Source organism: Aulonocara stuartgranti (assembly GCF_965226115.1).
Source record: "Aulonocara stuartgranti genome assembly, chromosome: 7".
NCBI classification, from domain to species: Eukaryota; Metazoa; Chordata; class Actinopteri; order Cichliformes; family Cichlidae; genus Aulonocara; species Aulonocara stuartgranti.
The window spans coordinates 19602810-19621931 of record NC_138945.1 but is presented as its reverse complement, the minus strand read 5'-3'; the positions used below and the strand labels follow the sequence as shown (position 1 = coordinate 19621931).

At 41.4% G+C, this 19122-nt stretch overlaps 2 protein-coding genes across 3 annotated transcripts in view; both read left to right on the top strand.

Annotated features, from left to right (window-relative positions):
* itga1 (integrin, alpha 1) overlaps positions 1-11316 on the top strand; it is a 71638-nt gene extending 60322 nt beyond the window's left edge. For both annotated transcript variants that reach the window (XM_082539464.1, XM_082539465.1), the window contains exons 13-30: positions 295-435; positions 529-780; positions 982-1112; positions 1803-1978; positions 2079-2230; positions 4185-4292; positions 5301-5380; positions 5740-5863; positions 5950-6030; positions 6133-6209; positions 6376-6474; positions 7447-7549; positions 7677-7790; positions 7870-7971; positions 8049-8156; positions 8338-8436; positions 8554-8667; positions 9296-11316. In XM_082539464.1, coding sequence (XP_082395590.1) covers positions 295-435; positions 529-780; positions 982-1112; positions 1803-1978; positions 2079-2230; positions 4185-4292; positions 5301-5380; positions 5740-5863; positions 5950-6030; positions 6133-6209; positions 6376-6474; positions 7447-7549; positions 7677-7790; positions 7870-7971; positions 8049-8156; positions 8338-8436; positions 8554-8667; positions 9296-9352 — 2118 coding nt within the window. In that variant the 3' untranslated portion in view covers positions 9353-11316. The remainder of the gene's footprint in view (positions 1-294; positions 436-528; positions 781-981; positions 1113-1802; positions 1979-2078; positions 2231-4184; positions 4293-5300; positions 5381-5739; positions 5864-5949; positions 6031-6132; positions 6210-6375; positions 6475-7446; positions 7550-7676; positions 7791-7869; positions 7972-8048; positions 8157-8337; positions 8437-8553; positions 8668-9295) is intronic.
* A 1551-nt stretch (positions 11317-12867) lies between these two features.
* kcmf1 (potassium channel modulatory factor 1) lies at positions 12868-18845 on the top strand. Its single transcript, XM_082542720.1, has 7 exons — positions 12868-13070; positions 14653-14820; positions 15027-15166; positions 15902-16003; positions 16136-16319; positions 16860-17154; positions 18098-18845. Exons 1-7 carry the CDS (start codon positions 13055-13057, stop codon positions 18360-18362), a joined length of 1170 nt encoding a protein of 389 aa, XP_082398846.1. The 5' UTR covers positions 12868-13054; the 3' UTR covers positions 18363-18845.
* Positions 18846-19122: the final 277 nt, after the last annotated feature.

Below are 19122 nucleotides of genomic sequence, written 5' to 3'. Positions count from 1 at the left end.
CTTTCCCAGCTCCTTAGATAGCTTACAATATATCAATAAATAGTAAATAAATACATAAAAGCACAATAATATAAATATTGATGACTATGCCTGTAAATGTGTGCATATTTATGTCTTATATATTCAGGACAAGATGCACCAAATTCTTTGTGAGCATTCAGCTATATTAGTTTATATTATATTAGTCTGTGGCTTAATGTGGGCTCTCTGGGTTCACTGCTTACTGCATATAATGTGCAAGTTGAATGAATTCAGTGGAGTAAACACTGAAAGATGATTTGGGGCTTTGCGCAGATTGGTTCCTACTTTGGCAGCGTCCTTCAGACTGTTGACGTGGATAAGGATTCCTTGACTGACCTGCTGTTGGTTGGAGCTCCAATGTACATGGGCCCAGAAAAAGATGAGCAGGGACGAGTCTACGTCTACAGGCTCAAGGTACAGAAAATTAGTTCAGTCGGATAACTTTTGCCAGACGTCTGCTAAAAGTCACAAAATAAAAGAGCTTTTTTTGTTTTTCCTCCGTTACAGAATAACAAATTTAAGCATGAGTATACTTTAAAGCCTATTAATCAGTCCTGCTGTACGCTCCAATCAGCCGGCTGCACCAATAAAAATGAGCCGTGCGGCGCCCGGTTTGGTACAGCCATTGCAGCAGTGACAGATCTTAACCTTGATGGGTATAATGATGTGGCGATTGGTGCGCCTTTTGAAAATGACCACAGAGGGGCTGTCTACATCTATCACGGAGACCAGAAATCACTCAAAAAGAAATTTGTACAGGTGAGAAGATGGAATTTATAATACTGAAAGATCTGTTGTTGTTGTTTTCATTACAGTATACTTTAGATAAGGCTACAGATGCTTCCACTCTGTACAAATACTGTTTACCCAAGTTAGCATCACTATTATAACCACAATGGATTTAAATTAACTGCAGTTTTGCCTCAATATCCCCTGCTTTGTTTGTTGCTGTGTCCTCAGCATATTCCTGCAGGTGGCGATGGCGAAAAGGTGAAATTCTTTGGTCAGTCCATACATGGAGTCATGGATCTAAATGGAGATGGAATCACTGATATCACTATAGGAGGTCTGGGAGGGGCCTCGCTGTTCTGGTGAGTCGTGGCCCATCCTCACATACAAACATTCACTGCAAAAACCACACATTCCACTTCAATCGTTAACAGCAGCAGCAGCGCTGCAGCCCAGAGACAGCATACATGTCCACTTTCCATTGCATTAATCAGGGTTTAGACAGCTGTGCATGTCCCACTGGGGTTGTAGGCTGGTGACCATCAACCTCCTCGTGATTTCTCTTTTAAAAGCCCCCGCAACATACTTCACAGTTGGAGAGCAGCATACATCCTCAGCCCACAAAGTTTTGAAGCCAACAGCATGATTTAACCTCCAAGGCAGACTTTCTCCCACAGCTTCTACTGACAGAGCTTCGACTAGGCTGTGTGAAAACTCCATTTCCCAAGTGACTTAGAGTTTAAAAAGGATTTGGCAGCAGGCAGGCTCTTCCTCCAGGACTGCTGGCTCTGTTTTAGAAAGCTTAACATTTGGATGCTGAGAACTGAAGCCAAGTTTTATTCTCAAGATGCATTAGTTCCTTCCTTTGTGAAAACTTATTTATTCTACTCTGACTGCATCAGTGACATCATCTATTTAACGTGCTGCTATAACGTACTACTTTGTGGTTCGTTGCAGTACTGTGTGCAGGATGTGCAGTGCTTGAACTGCACACGCACTATTCCTGCGTGCTTTGTATTCTAGTAGTTAATGCATTTCATTTGTGTTACCAGGTCCAGAGATGTTGCAGAGCTGCATGCCAGCATGACTTTCAACCCCTCTAAAGTCAACCTCCAGCAGATTGAGCACCAGTGTGAACACGGCAATAGGAAATCTATTTGTGCGAAGACCAACTTGTGCTTTACCTACAGAGTCAAATCCAACCAGCCGACTGTAAAAACAACTGCAAGTGAGTCATGTAACAAACCAACTTGATTCTGCAATTTTTCTCCCTTATTTTTCTTCTTTATAACCACATTAAAAAAAAAAAAACTTCTTGTGTCTTGTAGATATGACCTATACTATAACACTGGACAGTCTGCGTGCCACATCCAGGGCCTCATTTATTAGCAAAGATTTAAAAAATGACCGCAGGACTACACAGAAGTTCACCATCATGGACGGAACGAAAGAATGCATGGAGAAAACCTTCATGATGTCGGCAAGTTGTGTTTTCTTACCTGTACAAAGTCTGACTTTATTTTCAGTCTGCATTTACTAAACACAACATTCAAGTGGATTCCTTTTGTTGCTGCGCTGCTCATTAGTGAAAGTTATATTCAGGGCTTCCTGGAAATGTTAATGGTGTTTTAGGGCTGTTAGCCAGAGAGGAGGGAGGGTAAAGCTGTCCTATGCAGAGCAGGAAGACCTAACATGAAACAGACCCCGTCCTGATCAAAGCATGCTCCGTTTAAACCTTGTGCCGCACTGGCCGATAAATTATCTGGAGACACTTAGAGAAAGGAGTGAGGATGAAACAGTGATTAGAGTGAATTAGAAGGTGAATTAGGTAGTGATCCATTGACTACTTTTACCTGTAACTGCTAAAAGCTTTTAAACCTTTGCTGTACCACCTACTTTAAAACCAAGCGTCTTCTTGGGCAGCTTCTGCTTCCTGGCATTCGTGCCAGCCATGGATTTCTCTGACTGGCTAACCCTTTAGTGAAGGAAAGAGGAGCTAATCGTTGGAAACAGCTGTTGTTATTATGTATGTTGAGTATGAATACCTGCTCTGTTCAAGTGTGCAAGTCAGACCAGAGACTTCCCACTTGTCCTCAGGCAGAGGTCGAGAATTTAACAAGCACGGAAGAAGCGTCGCGTCTATATTTGTCTCTGCTAAAGCATCAGTTAAAATACAAATAAAGTTAATATCAGTGACTGAAATTCTGAAAAATATAAACAGTGTGGTTTCTAATTGTTTAAGCAACAGGCACAGTCTGTGCAGTTCAGTGTTGCTGATTGTAAATGCGGCACTTTCATGTTAAAAGCTCTTCATCAGCGTCCTTTGAGTTTTAATCAGCATTTGGAACGGTCTCAAGAAGGACTTCATCATAGGCAGCGCCTCAATGTGACACACCTCTTTCAAACTGGATCTGCGTGTGTCCATCATATGAAGGCTTTGCACAATCGCACAAACACAAATAAATCTCAGTTACTTTGGTAAATTGCTTTTTTTCTCAGTAGCAGAGACTGTCACAAACCTGTGTCTGTCCTGACGTCCGTGGCGCTAGCGAGTGTTGCTTTTTTGGCGGCTTTGATGAAGGACTTTGCTACCACCATGATGATGCTTTCTTTTAACCAGTGAAAACACTGCCTCAACATCTCCTAAATGGACAGGAGCAAAAGTTTACGCTGACTCTTATAATCCCCAGAGGACCAATCCAAATACCTCTGACCTTTGCTCTACCATCCGTTTGACATTTCTTTTAGCTTAAAGCAGGGGTGAGTGACTCCAGGCCTCGAGGGCTGGTGTCCTTCAGGTTTTAGATGTGTCTTTGATCCAACACAGCTGATTTAAATGGCTAAATGACCTCCTCAACATATCCTGTGATTCAGGTGTGTTGACCCAGGGTGAAATCTAAAACCTGCAGGACACTGGCCCTGGAGGCCTGGAGTTGCCCACCCCTGGCTTAAAGTGAAATGCTGAATGGTTTTCCAGCAAAGTGTTGCAAATAGACTCGGCAAACACTTTATCAAGGACTGCACAGCAACACTGGAGACTTCATTTGCTCTGAAAACGCCTTCAATTCTTCCAGAGAATCAAAACAGGGGCATTATGGAAGTAGCCACTAGATGACCTTAAATAGTGTCTAAAAGGGGGTGACAAAGGTCAGGTGCAGTACTCAGATATGCTGTGCAATCTAAGCTGTGATTGACTTGAAGGGAGTGAACTGTGCCAAGAAAGCATTCCTCATATCATTACACAGCTCAGTGTTCAACTCACCATTTTACCACATTTGTTTTGAAAGAATCAGTTTGCAGTTGATGCAGCAAAGCTTCAGCGTCAGAAAGCAGCCAGTGAATTTTGACCTTAAAGTCCTCCATTGTTCTTCACTTTTTTTCTCCCTCTGCCTTTTATTTTCCTCCCTGCTTTGCCTCATCGTCCGCTATCCCAGGAACGGCTAGACTTCCGAGGACCTCTGACTGTGTCTGTGGAGTTCGGAAAAGCTGATGAAGAAGGTCCTGTGCTGGATGAAAGTCTTCCCAAATCCATCAATGCCAATGTAAGACCACTTATATCACTTATGGTTTCTTTTAGTAAAATAATCGACTAGTTACACTAAGCAGAACATTTAAAGTTGCAGACAGGAAGAATTTAACCCCGGTCTGTCTTTATAATCCCGTAGCGAGGACACGGGTTTTCTTTTCTGGCTGCTGATACAGTGCATTAGCTTCTGCAACAGCTGACTACCATCCTTCAGTTTCAGCCCCCATTAGTGCTTCAGCACCAGCAGCCAGGACCATCTTCCCACACCCCCACATGCATATTTCCTCTAACAAGAGGGTTCCCAGATTATTGGTTGGAGTGCGTGATGTTTCCCGACAAAGCTGGGAAACATCACAGGAGGATTCAGCTTCAGCATGCACTAGAAAATGCATTTAAAGCCCGTACGCATTAGTCGCATTGTTATCTTTGCTCACACGTAAACGCACAACCACATATGTTGCAGATCCCGTCTCCCCTCATGCTGCGTCACGGGGACCTCTCCTGTTATTGTTATTGACAGGAAGAGAAGGGGACAAACACCCAGAGAAGAGGAAGTTATCAAACGGAAGTGTTTTTCTTTTGACATTGCACTGCAAATGATATTCCAATCCCATCCTTTTTGGGAGAGAAGATACTGTTGATCTTATCAGTCCAGTGGGAGACTATTAGGAATGGGAACAAATGCGACTGTGAGCCTGAAACACTCTCAGGGGGGAAAGGCAAAGGAAATGAAGGTCATCTAAAGGAACACGTCTTCTCAGGGGTGCAAACAAACATGCAGCTTATTTTCATTCTTATTGCTAATTTCACAAGTTATCTACTGGACTGAGTATATTCATACTTCAATATGAGGCTATGAGAGTTTGAGTCTTTACCACGATTGGCTTGCAAAGTAGTTGTGAAGTCACGCAGTCATCTTGTATGTACAGATCTTGAACTCGTACAAGCATCATTCTGCAAGGCCAAGTAAAAATGCAGCTTTTGGAAATATTTAATTTGTTATTTTCTTAAAAATGTCTTGTAGATTACTTTAATGGACTGTGGAAACAAAACTCAGACGTGCATTCCTGACCTCTCCCTGAAGGCTAAATGTGATGAGCAAAGGTTAGTGGAATTATTATTATTATATCGTTGTTATAAAACCAAAAACGAGCATGACAGATCTTAGTTTGAGCATTTGTTTCCGTGTTTGCACCGGTTTCAGTTAAATACAGGAATTTAAATGAATTGCAGCTTTTTCAGAAATGGGTTTGTGTATATTTATACACATATATATTTTTCTTGAATGTTATTCTGTACTATTTCTTTCTCATATCAGAGTTGTTACTTGATGTGTTGTAAGTCGTAGTTTTGGAGTCATTCAGCCGAGTCCAGAGTATCCAGAGTATGACTGCACCCTTGTGTTGATGTGTGCGCATCGCATCCAACCGTTCTGACTTTTTATTTTTTATGTACTTCTCCAGTAAATTGATCAAAGAAAAGGAAATCATTTATTTGAATATCACCGTTAAAAACCTCAAAGACAAAGCTTATAACACCAACGTGAAAATCAACTTTACACAAAACATCAACTTTGTGAACGTAGAGGTAAGAACCCTTTCCCTCCTCTCTCTGCGCTACTTGACTTTACGGACTGAAGCAATGCGTGTAATTCTGTGACTACAACTCTTCAGCCAGATACAAAGACGACCACTGTAAATGACACCGAAGTGAGCATTGAGGTGGGGTACCCCTTCTTGGGAAACAACGAAGAGGTTAGTTTCATCTGCCTTGTGCAGGATCTGTAAAACATCTTACCTGTACAATATTTCTTTACCTCTGCTCACTAAACCTATGGTTTGATGTCAAATCCACAGGAAACAATAACAGTGAAATTTGAGGTGAATCTCAAATATTTTCAGAAGGAAATTGAGTTCACCGTGACAGCTACAAGGTGAGAGGATCCCTCCATCTTTCTGCACATCATCAGGATAATAATAATAATTCTGGAAAAAAGGATGAAAAAGATTTGTTTCTGCTTATTTCTGTGATTAATTGTCCAAAATGGTGGATGGATGTTCTGTTAATTTTACGTATGCATGTAAATTGTATTTTTGTAGTGACAATGAAGAAGATTTCTCTACCATGCACGACAACAGAGCGACTATCTCCATCCCTGTCAAGTATGAACTTGGACTCACGTTCAAAGTAGATGTAAAGTGAGTAGCTGTGAATCGACACCTTTGCATTAAAGCTACATTATTCACTTTTCTTTTCTTTTTTTTAGCCAGACAAGTAAAAGTTTCCAATATTATTGATGATGATAATAATAATATTAGCATTTCCTTTTATATTGGAATAAAAAGGTGTTAGTACCACAACCGAGTCAGTCATTGTGCTGTGTTTCCCTCCTTGTTAACCAAGCCAGGAGCTTACGATGCACGCCAACATGCACGTAACGATAACGGCACCGTCATCTGGATTTGTAGTCTGGGGATTGTGAATGATGTGATTGTATATGGAAATGTATAAACACATAACATTCAACCACTCAAACTCATTTTCAATTCATGAACGACAACAATTATTATATTTTAGTATTAAAAATGTCATTTAGATTTAAAAGCTGATCGATACTGCTGGATTAACCACTATAGAAACATGATTTTGGTAATTACCACTGCTGGTAATGTAGGACAGGTGTGGCAGAATCGTGGTCTAATATAGCAGCTTTTATTTACTAAGTAATAAGAAGAATAAACAAAAAAACAAAACATTTATTGATTAATAAAGTCAGTGGAATTCATTAATTGCTTTTACTTTAAGGTTATTTAGGGTTTCTCACACATAGTTTGACCCTTGACCTTTTTCAGGCTGTAAAATGGGGTTAAAAGAAGAATGAATGTTGTATTGACATCCTTTCAAAATGTTTGGAAGGTGATATTTGCCTTTGTTTGCATCTTGTGCTGCCAGCAAGTGGCCTAAATATGTTAATGCAGGTAAAGTTAATGCACATAGACTGATGGCTTATTCAGCATTAGTGAAGTTGGACTGTAAGGAATTAGGAAGACCTCAAGAGTGTACTTTTTTTAGACTTTTGGTTCTATTTCCTATAACTTTATTAGACACATCATTTTGCGTCTGAAGCTCTGATTGAGAAGTGAAGGATGTAAAAAGGATGTCCCTTTCAGGTCGCCTTTGAACAACCACATTGAAATAACACAAGAGGATAAGTACCCCTCGAAATTCAGTGACTTCAGTATGATTGGAGAAGAGGTCAACATCACCTACACGGTAACATCTGCACGCAGTGATCATTTTGGATGATTTATAATACAAGCACAGAACTTCTAGCTCACATGTGGCGCAGGGTGTCGGTAATATGAATTCCACTCCTTTTCTGTGTCTCACATGTCCTCAGGTGGAAAAGTTACATGACGGGGTGACTCCAACCCTTGGCCTTGAAGTGAAATATCCTTTTGAGTCTCCGAGGAAGAACACGTTACTGTACCTGACGCACGTCACCTACTCAAATGTAAGTGTGCTTCCATGGATATGCAAGCGTATGCGAAGAAACAGACCAACGTCCGTGTCGTTTTCTCCCTACTCTGCAGATGATGTGTGACACAAAAGGACAGATCGATCCTTTTAAAATTAACTCCTCAGAGGTTAAAGAGGTGAAAGTGGAAAAAGAGACGCTCAGTAACTACCTGCTGGTGAGTGATGACATTCGTGTTCTACAGATCGCTGAACTCTTCCTGCACCCGTCTTACGTGTTTAATTTCCTCTGCAGCAAGACAGCCACACAAAGTTTGAATCGTTTAACTGCTCGATTTCTGAAGGCCAAAAGATCGCTCAGCTCAACGTGGCGTTCAGATTGTGGAAACCTACGTTTATCGAGGTACGTTTTGAGATGCGACGTCGCTGGGTGCTTTTGGCTTGTCTGGCTCTCTCTGACCAGCTCTTTCTCATGGGTTGCGATAAATATTAAATACAATATAGTATTGGAAAAAAAGCAGGCTGACAGCTGTCTGATTGATGGACAGAAAGGAAATAAAATACTTAAATATCTATCTTTACAGAGCGAGTTTTCCGGTCTATACTTGGTGGTGAACGGGACTTTGGACATCAGGAAGCAGGAGGACGTGTTTGAAGTGAACAGCAACGACATGACCAGAAGTGTAAGTCAGAAGGTTCTGGTATAGTAAGCATGTGACATCTCATTATCATTAAATGCTTATGTATGTTTACATATATGTGCATATTTAGAGTATGTACTGTATTTTTCCTCTAAACAGGTCAGTATCCAGGTTTCCAAAGATACTGTCAGAGGAATCCCGTTCTGGATCATTATCATCAGTATCCTGATAGGACTGCTCATCTTAGCACTCGTTATCTTCATTCTGTGGAAGGTAATATTCTGCAAACTATTTCAAATCATTGTGACCGTGTGACATCTTGTCACTGCAGAGCACACTCAAAAGAATTGTGGTGGAATAGTGGTTAGCTTGCTACGTCACAGTGGTGGCTTCTCTCCAGAGTACCTGCAAAGTCCGAAAACATGCAATTAGCAGGATTAGGTTAATTGAGGATTATAAATTGCCTATAGGTGTGTGAATGGTTGTCTCTGTTAGCCCTGTACCATCGGATGTACCCCGACTCTCACCCTGGGATAGGCTCCTGTCAACCCCCCTGGACCCTGAATTGGATAAGTGAAAGAGAATGGATGGATGCCTAAAAAACTTAAGTGTTTCAAATGGCTATGTGTGTTTGGGCTTTATATTGTTAGCTGATAAAACTTTTGTCTCAAGATCATCACTTCTGGCTCCAAAAAGCCAAAACATGTACGGCCATAGCGCTAGCAGGGAAAATCGTGGTAACCACAAGATGGTTTATGTAAAGTTTATGCTTTAATCCTGATTTTAAGACAGATGATGACAGAAACTCTCAGCAAGAAAGCTAATAAGCATATGTCCAAAAATGTCAAAGTATCCTTTTCTGTTTTAAGTGGTTTTGTGACTCACTTTTCTGCTCTTCCAGTTTGGCTTTTTCAAGAGAAAATCCAGGGACTATCCAAAGGAGGAAGAGGCAGAGTGACGTATCCAAACAGCCACCCACCATCAGGACCTACAAACTAACAGACAGACATAGGAAACGCCATAAGACCCACTGATATTAGTGCTGTGACAGATTGACTGCCTGGAAAACAAAACAACACAAACAGCATTATCTTCACTGATTCCTGCACTGGCATTTATCAGGTAAAGCTTGCAAATACTTCTAAACTCTTTGATTTTCCAAGCGCTAGATTATAACACTGGAGCCGAAATGAAACTGGCTCACACGCGGAGACGGACACACTGACTATACAGAAGTATTTGCACATGCTATTTGTTCAACATGACCAACAAACAGTAACAGTACGCATCAAGTCCCATCAAGCAGTTCAAGAAGAGGAGCCAGAGGCGGGACGGAGGAGACCATCACTTGCAAGGCACCAAGTTGGCCAAAAAAGCACCATCTAACCAACTAACTCTGTGACATACAGCAGAAATCCAAAGGCTTCAGAGCTCCTGCAGCTGCACTCCAGCTTTAGAGGCAAAAAAAGTACTCAGGTTTTTTCACAATGAGGATCCAAAGTTGCTACTTTTATGCACGCTTCTGAGACAATATGTGAACTTTCCGTGTGTTGGACCAGTCTGTCTGATAGCTTACACCTTTGTGTGAAACTCTTTTGCTTGATTAGGTTTTTGAAACACTGTATTAGGTATTAAGTAGTTGTTGTTCTTGCTGAATTTAAACAGTATAAAATGGCACATTTTTAATGTCAAAAACATGTTAAAGACCAAAACCTGAATGCAATTGTTATTTTTTTACTTAAGAAAAGTTGCAGTCTGTAATTAATCTGTCATCACCTCGGTTACCATGGAGATACAGACTGCCGCGTCCTCAAAATCCAAATCTTTGATTGTACTGTAAATATATCTGGTCACAAATGTAAAGCTTAACATGTACAGGATCGTGTTTGGATTTAATTTAATGTTTGTTTGTTTTTTGGGGGGTTTTCAGATCGGTGGTCAGAGAAATGATTTTGCTCAGGTGCTACAAATATCATGAATAATGACATAAATATACACAATTTACACTCGAGAAAATGATATGGCTTTTGTCACATTTTCAGTGCTAAGATGTATGCAGATATGTAAATAATGGTATTTTTTGATTAAAAGTATTGAAAGTATAATTACTCCGTAGTGAAATATATATATATATAAAGACGAGGGTTTGTATCCACTATTTTGGTTTCATTTGATTGAAAATGATATTTCGAACCTGTTGAATGACTGTGTTCTGAATGCCGAGGCTGAGATATCACAGCAGATACTTTGATTTCCTTTTAACTTGCAAAATAGGAACTTAATAATCATCCAGTTTAGAAATATATGTCCAACTGTTCACTAGTTTCCTCTGTGTTGTAAAGGGATTCTCTGGTGGCTGTAGTGTGCACAAAGCATAGCACACTCTAGGCTTTCTCTTGCTTTAAAGTACCTTATTTGTACCTTTTTGTTTCCAAAGTTTGCACAGCTGCCTGATATTTTAGAAGAGATTATAATCTGAATTGAGGAGAAACATATTCTAGCCTCTTTTTGTAGCGTTTTCCCCTCATAACTATGTCTTAATGCTGAGGGAAATAAGCAACAATAAGAGGCAGCTCTTCTGTTTCTTAATACTCCTCAGCTCTCACTCCACTGGTGACATTAAAGCACATGTAATAAATTGTATATAGAGAATGTGTAGCTGTTAGTCAATTTTTGGATTGTGTGGCCACGTTGGGTTCACGCACGAGGGTGGAGTTCACCTCTCTTTGTTCAGTCAGAGCTTACTTACAGATCACAACTCCGAGGAACTGTAGCAAGCAAAGTGAGCTCCAGCCCAGCCTTCTACACTGCTGTGAAATCTTCACTGTAATGCACTGGTTTGTCAGAGTGTATGTGTCCTCATTAGCACAGATATATGAACTGAATCTGATGTACAAAAAAATAAATAATTTTTATAAAGAACATCACCATTTCTCTTGCATTTTGTTCAGACAAAGCACGCATCAGAACTGTGATCTGTTTAATACACTGCTCCCAATCTGTCATTAACCACATCCCAAAGGTGCTCTACTGATTGAGATCTGGAGATTATGGATGCGATTTGAGCACTGTGAACTCGCTATCATGTTCAAGAATGATTTGAGATTTGCCAGATGGTATTATCCTGTTGGAAGCAGCCATCAGAAGATGGGTAGCAACAATACTCAGGTAGCTGTGGTGTATAAATGATGATTCGTTGGTACTGAAGGTCCCAAAGTGTGCCAAGAAATTATCCTCCACACCATTTTACCACCAGCAACCAGAACCTTTGACACAAGGCCAGATGGATCCATCATCTCAAAGCAGTCTGGTTATACATTCATCATCCAGAGAACTGCCACTCAATGGTTATCTTCTCTTTTTATGATGATTCTGTGTAAACCTTAGAGGTGTTTGCAGAAAAATCCCAGTAAACTTTCACATCATCAGTTTCTAAAATACTTAGACCAACACTATCAACCATGCCAACCTCAAACTTCAGGTGGTCTCAAGCATGTCTTCATGCATAAATACATAACCTGTGGGTTAATTTCAGTTCGTACCATGTGACTGGATGAACGTGATGAACATGATACCTTCTTCCAGTCTTCAGTAGTCCAACGGCGGTGTTTCATGGCCCAACCCTCTTTGTGTTATTCTGACGTGTTAGCAGTGGCTTTCGTGCTGCAACTCTGTAGGAAAGACCTACATTTTGAAGTGTTATGATGGTCGGTCTCTCTTCCATTGTTAATTGCCTTTTTCTAGCCCTTTTTGTAGCAACACACTACTTTCTGCAGTACAATACTGTTCAACTGATGCTCACGAGGGTATGGTACCACAGTGTGTTTCAACACTGATTTTATGCAGTCAAAGGGGGTTGTAAGTAATTCAGAAAAGTTGGAACATCTGTAGGAATTAGTAGCATCAGTTTTTGAACCTCCATTGCTGCAGAGCAGCTTTAAATTGTTTACCCATTTTGTGTTCCCTGAAAAGGGCCTTTTTTATGATTCTGAAATGTACATTATTTTTCACTTTTGGGTAACCTTAGCGTTTTGTTCACCACTTACCTTTGTACCATTTAAGCTATTCATTGGACTTTAACAGCTTGAATTGCAATAAATAACTGGGAAATAAATTGGGATGTTCTGAAAACTTTTGTCCTGTAGTGTAGCTATATATTGTTGTTTTCTTTTATAATGACAAAATAAGGAGTATGCACTGAAGCAGTTCATCTAAAAGTAATGGTCAAATAAAATGCAATGCAAGCAATCTAATGTGCTAATAACCTCAGTCATGTGTCACAAACAAAAAGATTTATCTGGGACACAGGCCCTTAAAAATGTATTTGTTTTTTATGCTGAGAGAAACTCTTTTGTTTAAACATATAACTTATGCTATGTTTCAGGCAAAATGTGGTTAAAGAATTGGTGCATCACAGCAGCACAGTCCGGGTCGAGTGATTTTATAGCAGACAGCGCCGCCTAGTGTTCATTCACAGCACTCACCCATAAGTGACACTGGGAGGGGAAGCAGTACAAACTGTAAGCTGCTGGGGGATCCATCTTGCCTGAAAAAACAGACCAGGCTGAAGGATTTTTCAGTTTATTGACTCAAAAACTGCATCGTTCCCCATTAGACGTGTTGGGGAGCCCGAGGAGGGGGCTGTGTCGCTGTTTGTAGGATGTCCCGACATGAGGGTGAGTTGATAAACAGGTCCACGGCGCCCCGGTTGAAGGCTACATTACCTGAGCAGCTAGCTTCTGGGGCTAGCTTTGCTAACTGCTTGCTCATGTCTGAGAGGGTTGTTGCGCTTTTCGCCGTGTGTTACTAGGCTTGTCCCTTGTCGTGTGTGTTTACTGTCAGCAGTTCTGCTGTACACACCTGTCTCGTGTTTTCTAAATCGAGGCTGGAGCGTTTTTACTTCACTCGACCTGTTCGCAAAAATACGGCAGCAGAGCAGCAGTTAGCCGTTGCTAGGTACTGCGTTACCTTACATTAGCCGGGCTAGCGAGCAAGCTAATGTATGCTAATTCAAGGAGTCGTTGGTTTACCTGTGACTTTTTCGTTACTTATACCGGCACTGATAAGTTACTCAGCGTCTTACATCCCGATATTGCTGTCACAACATTTTGCTCATATTCAGAGTATTTATTCATTGAGAGCTTGGAGCTATTCAATTAGCGCCATACTGTCCCGTCTGGTCACACACTGCTGTTAGCGAATGCACTGTCATCAAGAAGACTGAAAGTCTAAGGCCTCTGACTGTATAACCAGTAACTAAGTTGGCTAACTAGCAGCCTGCTCGTAAGCAGGGTTTAAGTTACGATCAGTGTAACCGAAAACTTCAGCTTTGGCTAATTTCATTCAAACATTTCAAGACCTGCCAGGTGTTGTCCCGTCAAATTGCCTCAGAAGTTTTAAAAGAAGCACTATAATGCAGACATGATCGCAGTAGCTTTGTTAACCATTCTTGGACCGAGGGTGAATTATCTGAGGTTATATGTTCAAGGTACAACAGAGGTATCTAATAATCTGCTTCGTGGTCCTCTGCTGGACCAGTTAGTTTTTCAGCTGAGACTAGGATTGTGCAGATGGTTAAAATTCATTTTAAGCAAGATACTCAGTTACTTATCCTGTTGAGCTTGCTTCTGTCTAACCAAGCCTCAAAGTAACTCCCAACGCGGCCTGTTGCAGTTTGATTGGTTTCTTTATGTCAGCATCTGTTTAATAACAGATATCTTTTGTGCATATTGTTCCTTCAGGTCTCTGTTGTTAGATGTGAGATGAGTCAGAGAAAACTCCCTTAATACTTGTTTACATATTTACTAACACTTGCCAAATAAGGCACTCTGTAATGTCAGGAAATGTCAGCATGATGTCTCATTGAAAACAGCTTTTTATTCCCCCATTCTGCCTATGCCCAGCCCCCCCCCCCCCCCCCCCAACCAATTTAGGTGTTGTCGATCTTGGGGGGGGGGGATAAAAACAAGGAGCAGCCTGCTGCCTGAAAAAGAGTGAACTGTGTTAAAAGTGAGCAATGAAAGCTGCTTTCAGATAAATCTGAGTTGGTTGTGAAGTCTGCTGGAATGTCAGCGTTCTTCATTGCTGGCACTTGTTGGTTGGTGCCACTCCAAAACGCATGCTTGTGTAAGTGAGACCGGCCTGCAGATATGGGATCGCCTTCTCACAGTCAGCCTCTGAGACGCCTTTATAAGGAATTTGTGAAAGTATTGTCAGGCCCACGTGTTTTATTTCCTATTCTCCGTTTCTGTTTTGCAGGTGTGAGCTGCGATGCGTGTTTAAAGGGCAACTTTAGAGGAAGACGGTTCAAGTGTTTAATTTGCTACGACTACGACCTGTGCGCGTCGTGCTACGAGAGCGGAGCCACGACAACAAGGCACACCACAGAGCACCCCATGCAGTGTATATTAACCAGGGTAGACTATGGTAAAGACCTTACTCTGTGGGTTTCTGATTATATGCATGATCGCCATGCCTGTTGTACGGGATGGTGATACTGCTAAGGACTCCAAAGTGTGATTACAAGCCATTCAGCACATTTCCAGCAATAAATATTGTTGATTATTGAAAGTAATCATCAAAATAGTGATGAACATCAATACGAGCTGTTGTGTTTGATCATCTTCTTGCAGATTTGTACTATGGAGGAGACACTTTTTCAGTAGAGCAGCCACAGTCGTTCACATGTCCTTACTGTGGCAAGATGGGCTTCACAGAGACATCCTTACAGGAGCATGTCACCTCAGAGCATTCAGAGACTTCCACGGAGGTGGTGAGTACACTCACTGCACAAACGGAACTGCTCAGTACACTTTTGTGTACTATTATAAGCTTAGAAATGTCCTCATTTCTCTAAGCATCCTAGTTTACCTCTGCTATCCACTGGCATGCTCTGAATTTAGTCATCATTGTAATTCTCAGTTACTACACTTCAGCTATTCAGTGGCATTTTATGAGCATTCTCCACTGCTGAGCAAAGCAAGACAAAGGCTCAGGCTGCTCATACTGCTGACACCTGGCTGCCTAGTAGGTTGTCTGACCAACAGCTACTTGAGAGCGGGGGTGAAAAGATGCCATTGAAGCGTGTGACCAGAGCTAACTTATTATTTAACTTAGTATTTGTGTTCTTCATGACTCTTACTGCCAGATGAAATGGAAATTAAAATGAAGTCAGCATTTTCCACTTTTTGATTGTTTAATTTATCCTGTACAGATTCATTTTCTGTAGCAATAAGGTTTTTATTTTTTTTAGATTCATACCAAGTGATTGACCACAATTTTCTACTCATTGGCCCTGACTGGTCAAAAAAGGTTAATGGCAATAGCAGTTTAATAAAGTATATTCTTTAGCCTAACAGTTAAAGCTTTTACACACACACATATATATGTGTGTGTGTGTGTGTGTGTGTGTGTGTGTGTGTAAGTACCCTAAACCTTTTGTGAGGTAGAAGAGTTGCTCCATGCAGACATGCCAGTTTGTATGATGAGCTCAATCTTTCTTTTTCAGATCTGTCCAATATGCGCTGCCTTGCCCGGAGGGGATCCCAACCATGTCACAGATGACTTCACAGCTCACCTCACTCTCGAACACAGAGCACCAAGAGATTTAATATCCTTTTCATTTAACCACACAATAGTGTCAAAATAAGCCTTTTTTTCTACATGAATTGTTTTAAATAGCAAGATTCTTCTGTGTGTGTGCACATTGTGACCGAATTTAACCTTAACAGTCCTCCTTTACGATGAGTCCAGCAGTGTGCGGCATGTACGCAGGATGTTCCACCCCGGGCGAGGACTGGGCGGCCCCAGAGCACGACGGACAAATATGCACTTTACTAGCGGCTCCACAGGGGGACTTTCATCCTCCTCATCACAGAGCTCCACTTACACCCCCAGTAACAGAGAGGCAATGGACCCCATCGCAGGTGAGCATCAGGAGTTTACCCACAATGTTTGCAAAATGCAGAAATGTTCCCCAAAAATGCAGCAATCGTTGTGTAAAAGTGACCAGTCATTGAATGTGACGTGTGAAAGATGCGCAAACAGAGAATGTAACATCACACACACGGTGAAGATAATGCAAAGTTTCAGTCAGGTTGGCCCAGATGTTAAAGAGGAGAAGAGTACATGCAGAAATATGTGCTACGATCATTATAGCATCAAGATTACAGTATTTATTAAAAAAAATAAAAAATTAAAGTCAGACATTAGCGAGAAGAAGCAAAAGTAAAGGGTGTGCCTCATTTATAGATGGTTGTCAAGAAACAGTTTAGGCAGTCACATTTTGAAGTACCATATTTTGTTTTTAATCATCATACTGTGTTGCTTGCAAAAAAATGCACGTGTCCGAATCTTTCTTCGTGTTTTTACGCTGTTTTTTTTAGAAGTCTGTTTAATTTAGAAACAAATAGTCATTTTTTTTTCTTCTTCTTCTTTTTGTGTTTGTGTGCGCACGTCTCCTGCAGAGTTGTTGTCTCAGCTGTCAGGTGTGCGGCGTGCTGCAGGAGGGCAAATAAACTCGTCGGGACCTTCAGCCTCTCAGCTCCAGCAGCTCCAGATGCAGCTGCAGTTGGAGCGGCAGCAAGCTCAGGCGGCACGACAGCAAGTTGAGACGAGCCGACACGCGACGCGACGCGGCAACAACCCGGGCAACACCGGCGCCGCCGTCCCCCAGCCCAGCACAGCAACTGCCAACACCACCACCGTGGGTGAAAGCAATCCGGCGTCCTCGTCCCACAGCTCCCAGTTCCTATTAGCACGGTGAGTGGAGCAGGAGGTGGACTTTAGAGTTTGCCTATAAATCCATGTGTTTCTGCTAACAGACTGTCAGAACACAGATATCCAGCAACAACACACAACTGCTATAATAAAGTGTTTTGATAGTAAATACTAAGTTTGGTGATAACTGATGTTGGGAAGTAACTATTTATATTAAAACCATTCATTTTATAGTTTAGTAAGGTGCAGTGACTGAGGAAAAATATGTAACTGAATTATTTACGATGTAACTATAAAAGGTTACAGCTGGATACTTTTTTTGGCCTATTTCCAGAAAAGCAGGTCAGCAAAGCTCTTGACACAAATTGAGTGCAGCACCATCAGCACCATCAGGGGCTGGATGGAAAGGAACAGTCTCTGTCTAGACGAGCTGCTTTCATGTCACAGTGTGTTTCTCAGATTTGATACTCTGAGGAAACGTCGACAGTCAGTCCAAAAGTCCTCACGCCTCACATGTTATTTATGTTTAAACACTTATAGACTAAATTTACATGTGGATTTTGCTCATTGCCCATTGAGTTGGCTCTATATGCATTTATGAATGTACAGCTTTGTATTCAGCTTTATTGCCCAGTTTGATATATTTGTCAGAAAACTATGGAGAAGAGTCACAGGATTAGAGAAGTAACCAATCCCCCTGTGCTTTTCTGTCTTGTGATAAACAAAGCAAAATAAATTCTAGTAGAAAATAGTTCTGTGACTTGGTGCAGAAGACCGTATCGGAAATAATACTTCAGTAGATTGTTGATCATTTTTCCATTTCATGAACTTTTTAGGCATTAAGAAACAAAAATTGTTACCGAGCTTAAACGTGCAGACTGTAACCTCAGCAGAGTCCTTCTTACTGCTTTTAGTTAAAGTACTTCTTTGTACTGTAATATGTTTCTTACCTGTGTGAGTGTTAATGAATATAACCGTTCTGTAGGTTGAATGAACCCAAGATGTCAGAAGCAGAGCGGCAGTTCCTAGAAGGCGAGCGAGCCGACCGCAGCCTGTTTGTCCAGGAGCTGCTTTTGTCCACGCTGATGCACGAAGAGAGCTCCTCTTCAGATGAGGACGACCGCCGAGACTTCGGCGACTTCGGAGCGATGGGCTGCGTGGATATCATGCCTTTAGATGTGGCGTTGGAGAACCTCCAGCTTAAAGAGAGCAGCTCTACGGGGAAGGAGCCTCCGCCGCCGCCTCTTTGATGTCCGAGCATCAAGCAGACTGTGTCCTCCGTGCTGCAACTGTCAGTGATGGGCAGCAAACAGCAGCAGCAGCAGTCCCCCATACCCCAGCCTACCCCACCCCCAGCCTCACCCCCTCTCCCTCCCCTCCGATTTTCTGAGTTTGTTTTTGGTGATTGTAATTTCAGGCCTGTCACCACATTTGTTATATTGTAAACAAAAATAAATGAGAGCAAGTGGGATAAATGTGTGAGCGAGAGAAGAGAACTATATAAATCTATATAAAATATATATGAAGTCGATAATCAATCCACATTACTTTTCTTTTATCAGGTAAATGTTACAGGCAGCTGTGGCAGACCTTTGCTTCCTGTGACATGAAAACGGCTCTCCGTATAAATACTCCACATTCAAAAAGTGAAGAGGGCACAGGCTCCTCTGATGAAGCTGCTGTGTGTGTTTATGACTATTAATAAATAAAGTGCTTGGATGGGTTACCATTAACTACCGCATGCAGTTATTTGCAGCGTGCATGACTTAATGACCCTGTCATTAAAACCTTTTTAAAATCCCAAAGCTCACAATTGTTAAATGATCATTTCTAGGGATGCACTGATTGTTTTGTTTAGTTTGTTTTTGCTTTCGTGCTACATAAATTGAGGAACTCTCCAGTTTGAAATGCATAATGTCACATGACAGGCGAACAAAGGTCACTGCCGTCTTATTTAGAGATAGACTGTAGTGCAGATACGTCGGTGCATCCCTGGTTATTTCAGACGTG

Coding starts and splice junctions, on each gene's coding strand:
- kcmf1 (XM_082542720.1), top strand. Junction 16,004..16,135: donor ACAGAGCACCAAGAGATTTA/ATATCCTTTTCA, acceptor GTCCTCCTTTAC/GATGAGTCCAGCAGTGTGCG. Junction 17,155..18,097: donor TCCCAGTTCCTATTAGCACG/GTGAGTGGAGCA, acceptor ACCGTTCTGTAG/GTTGAATGAACCCAAGATGT.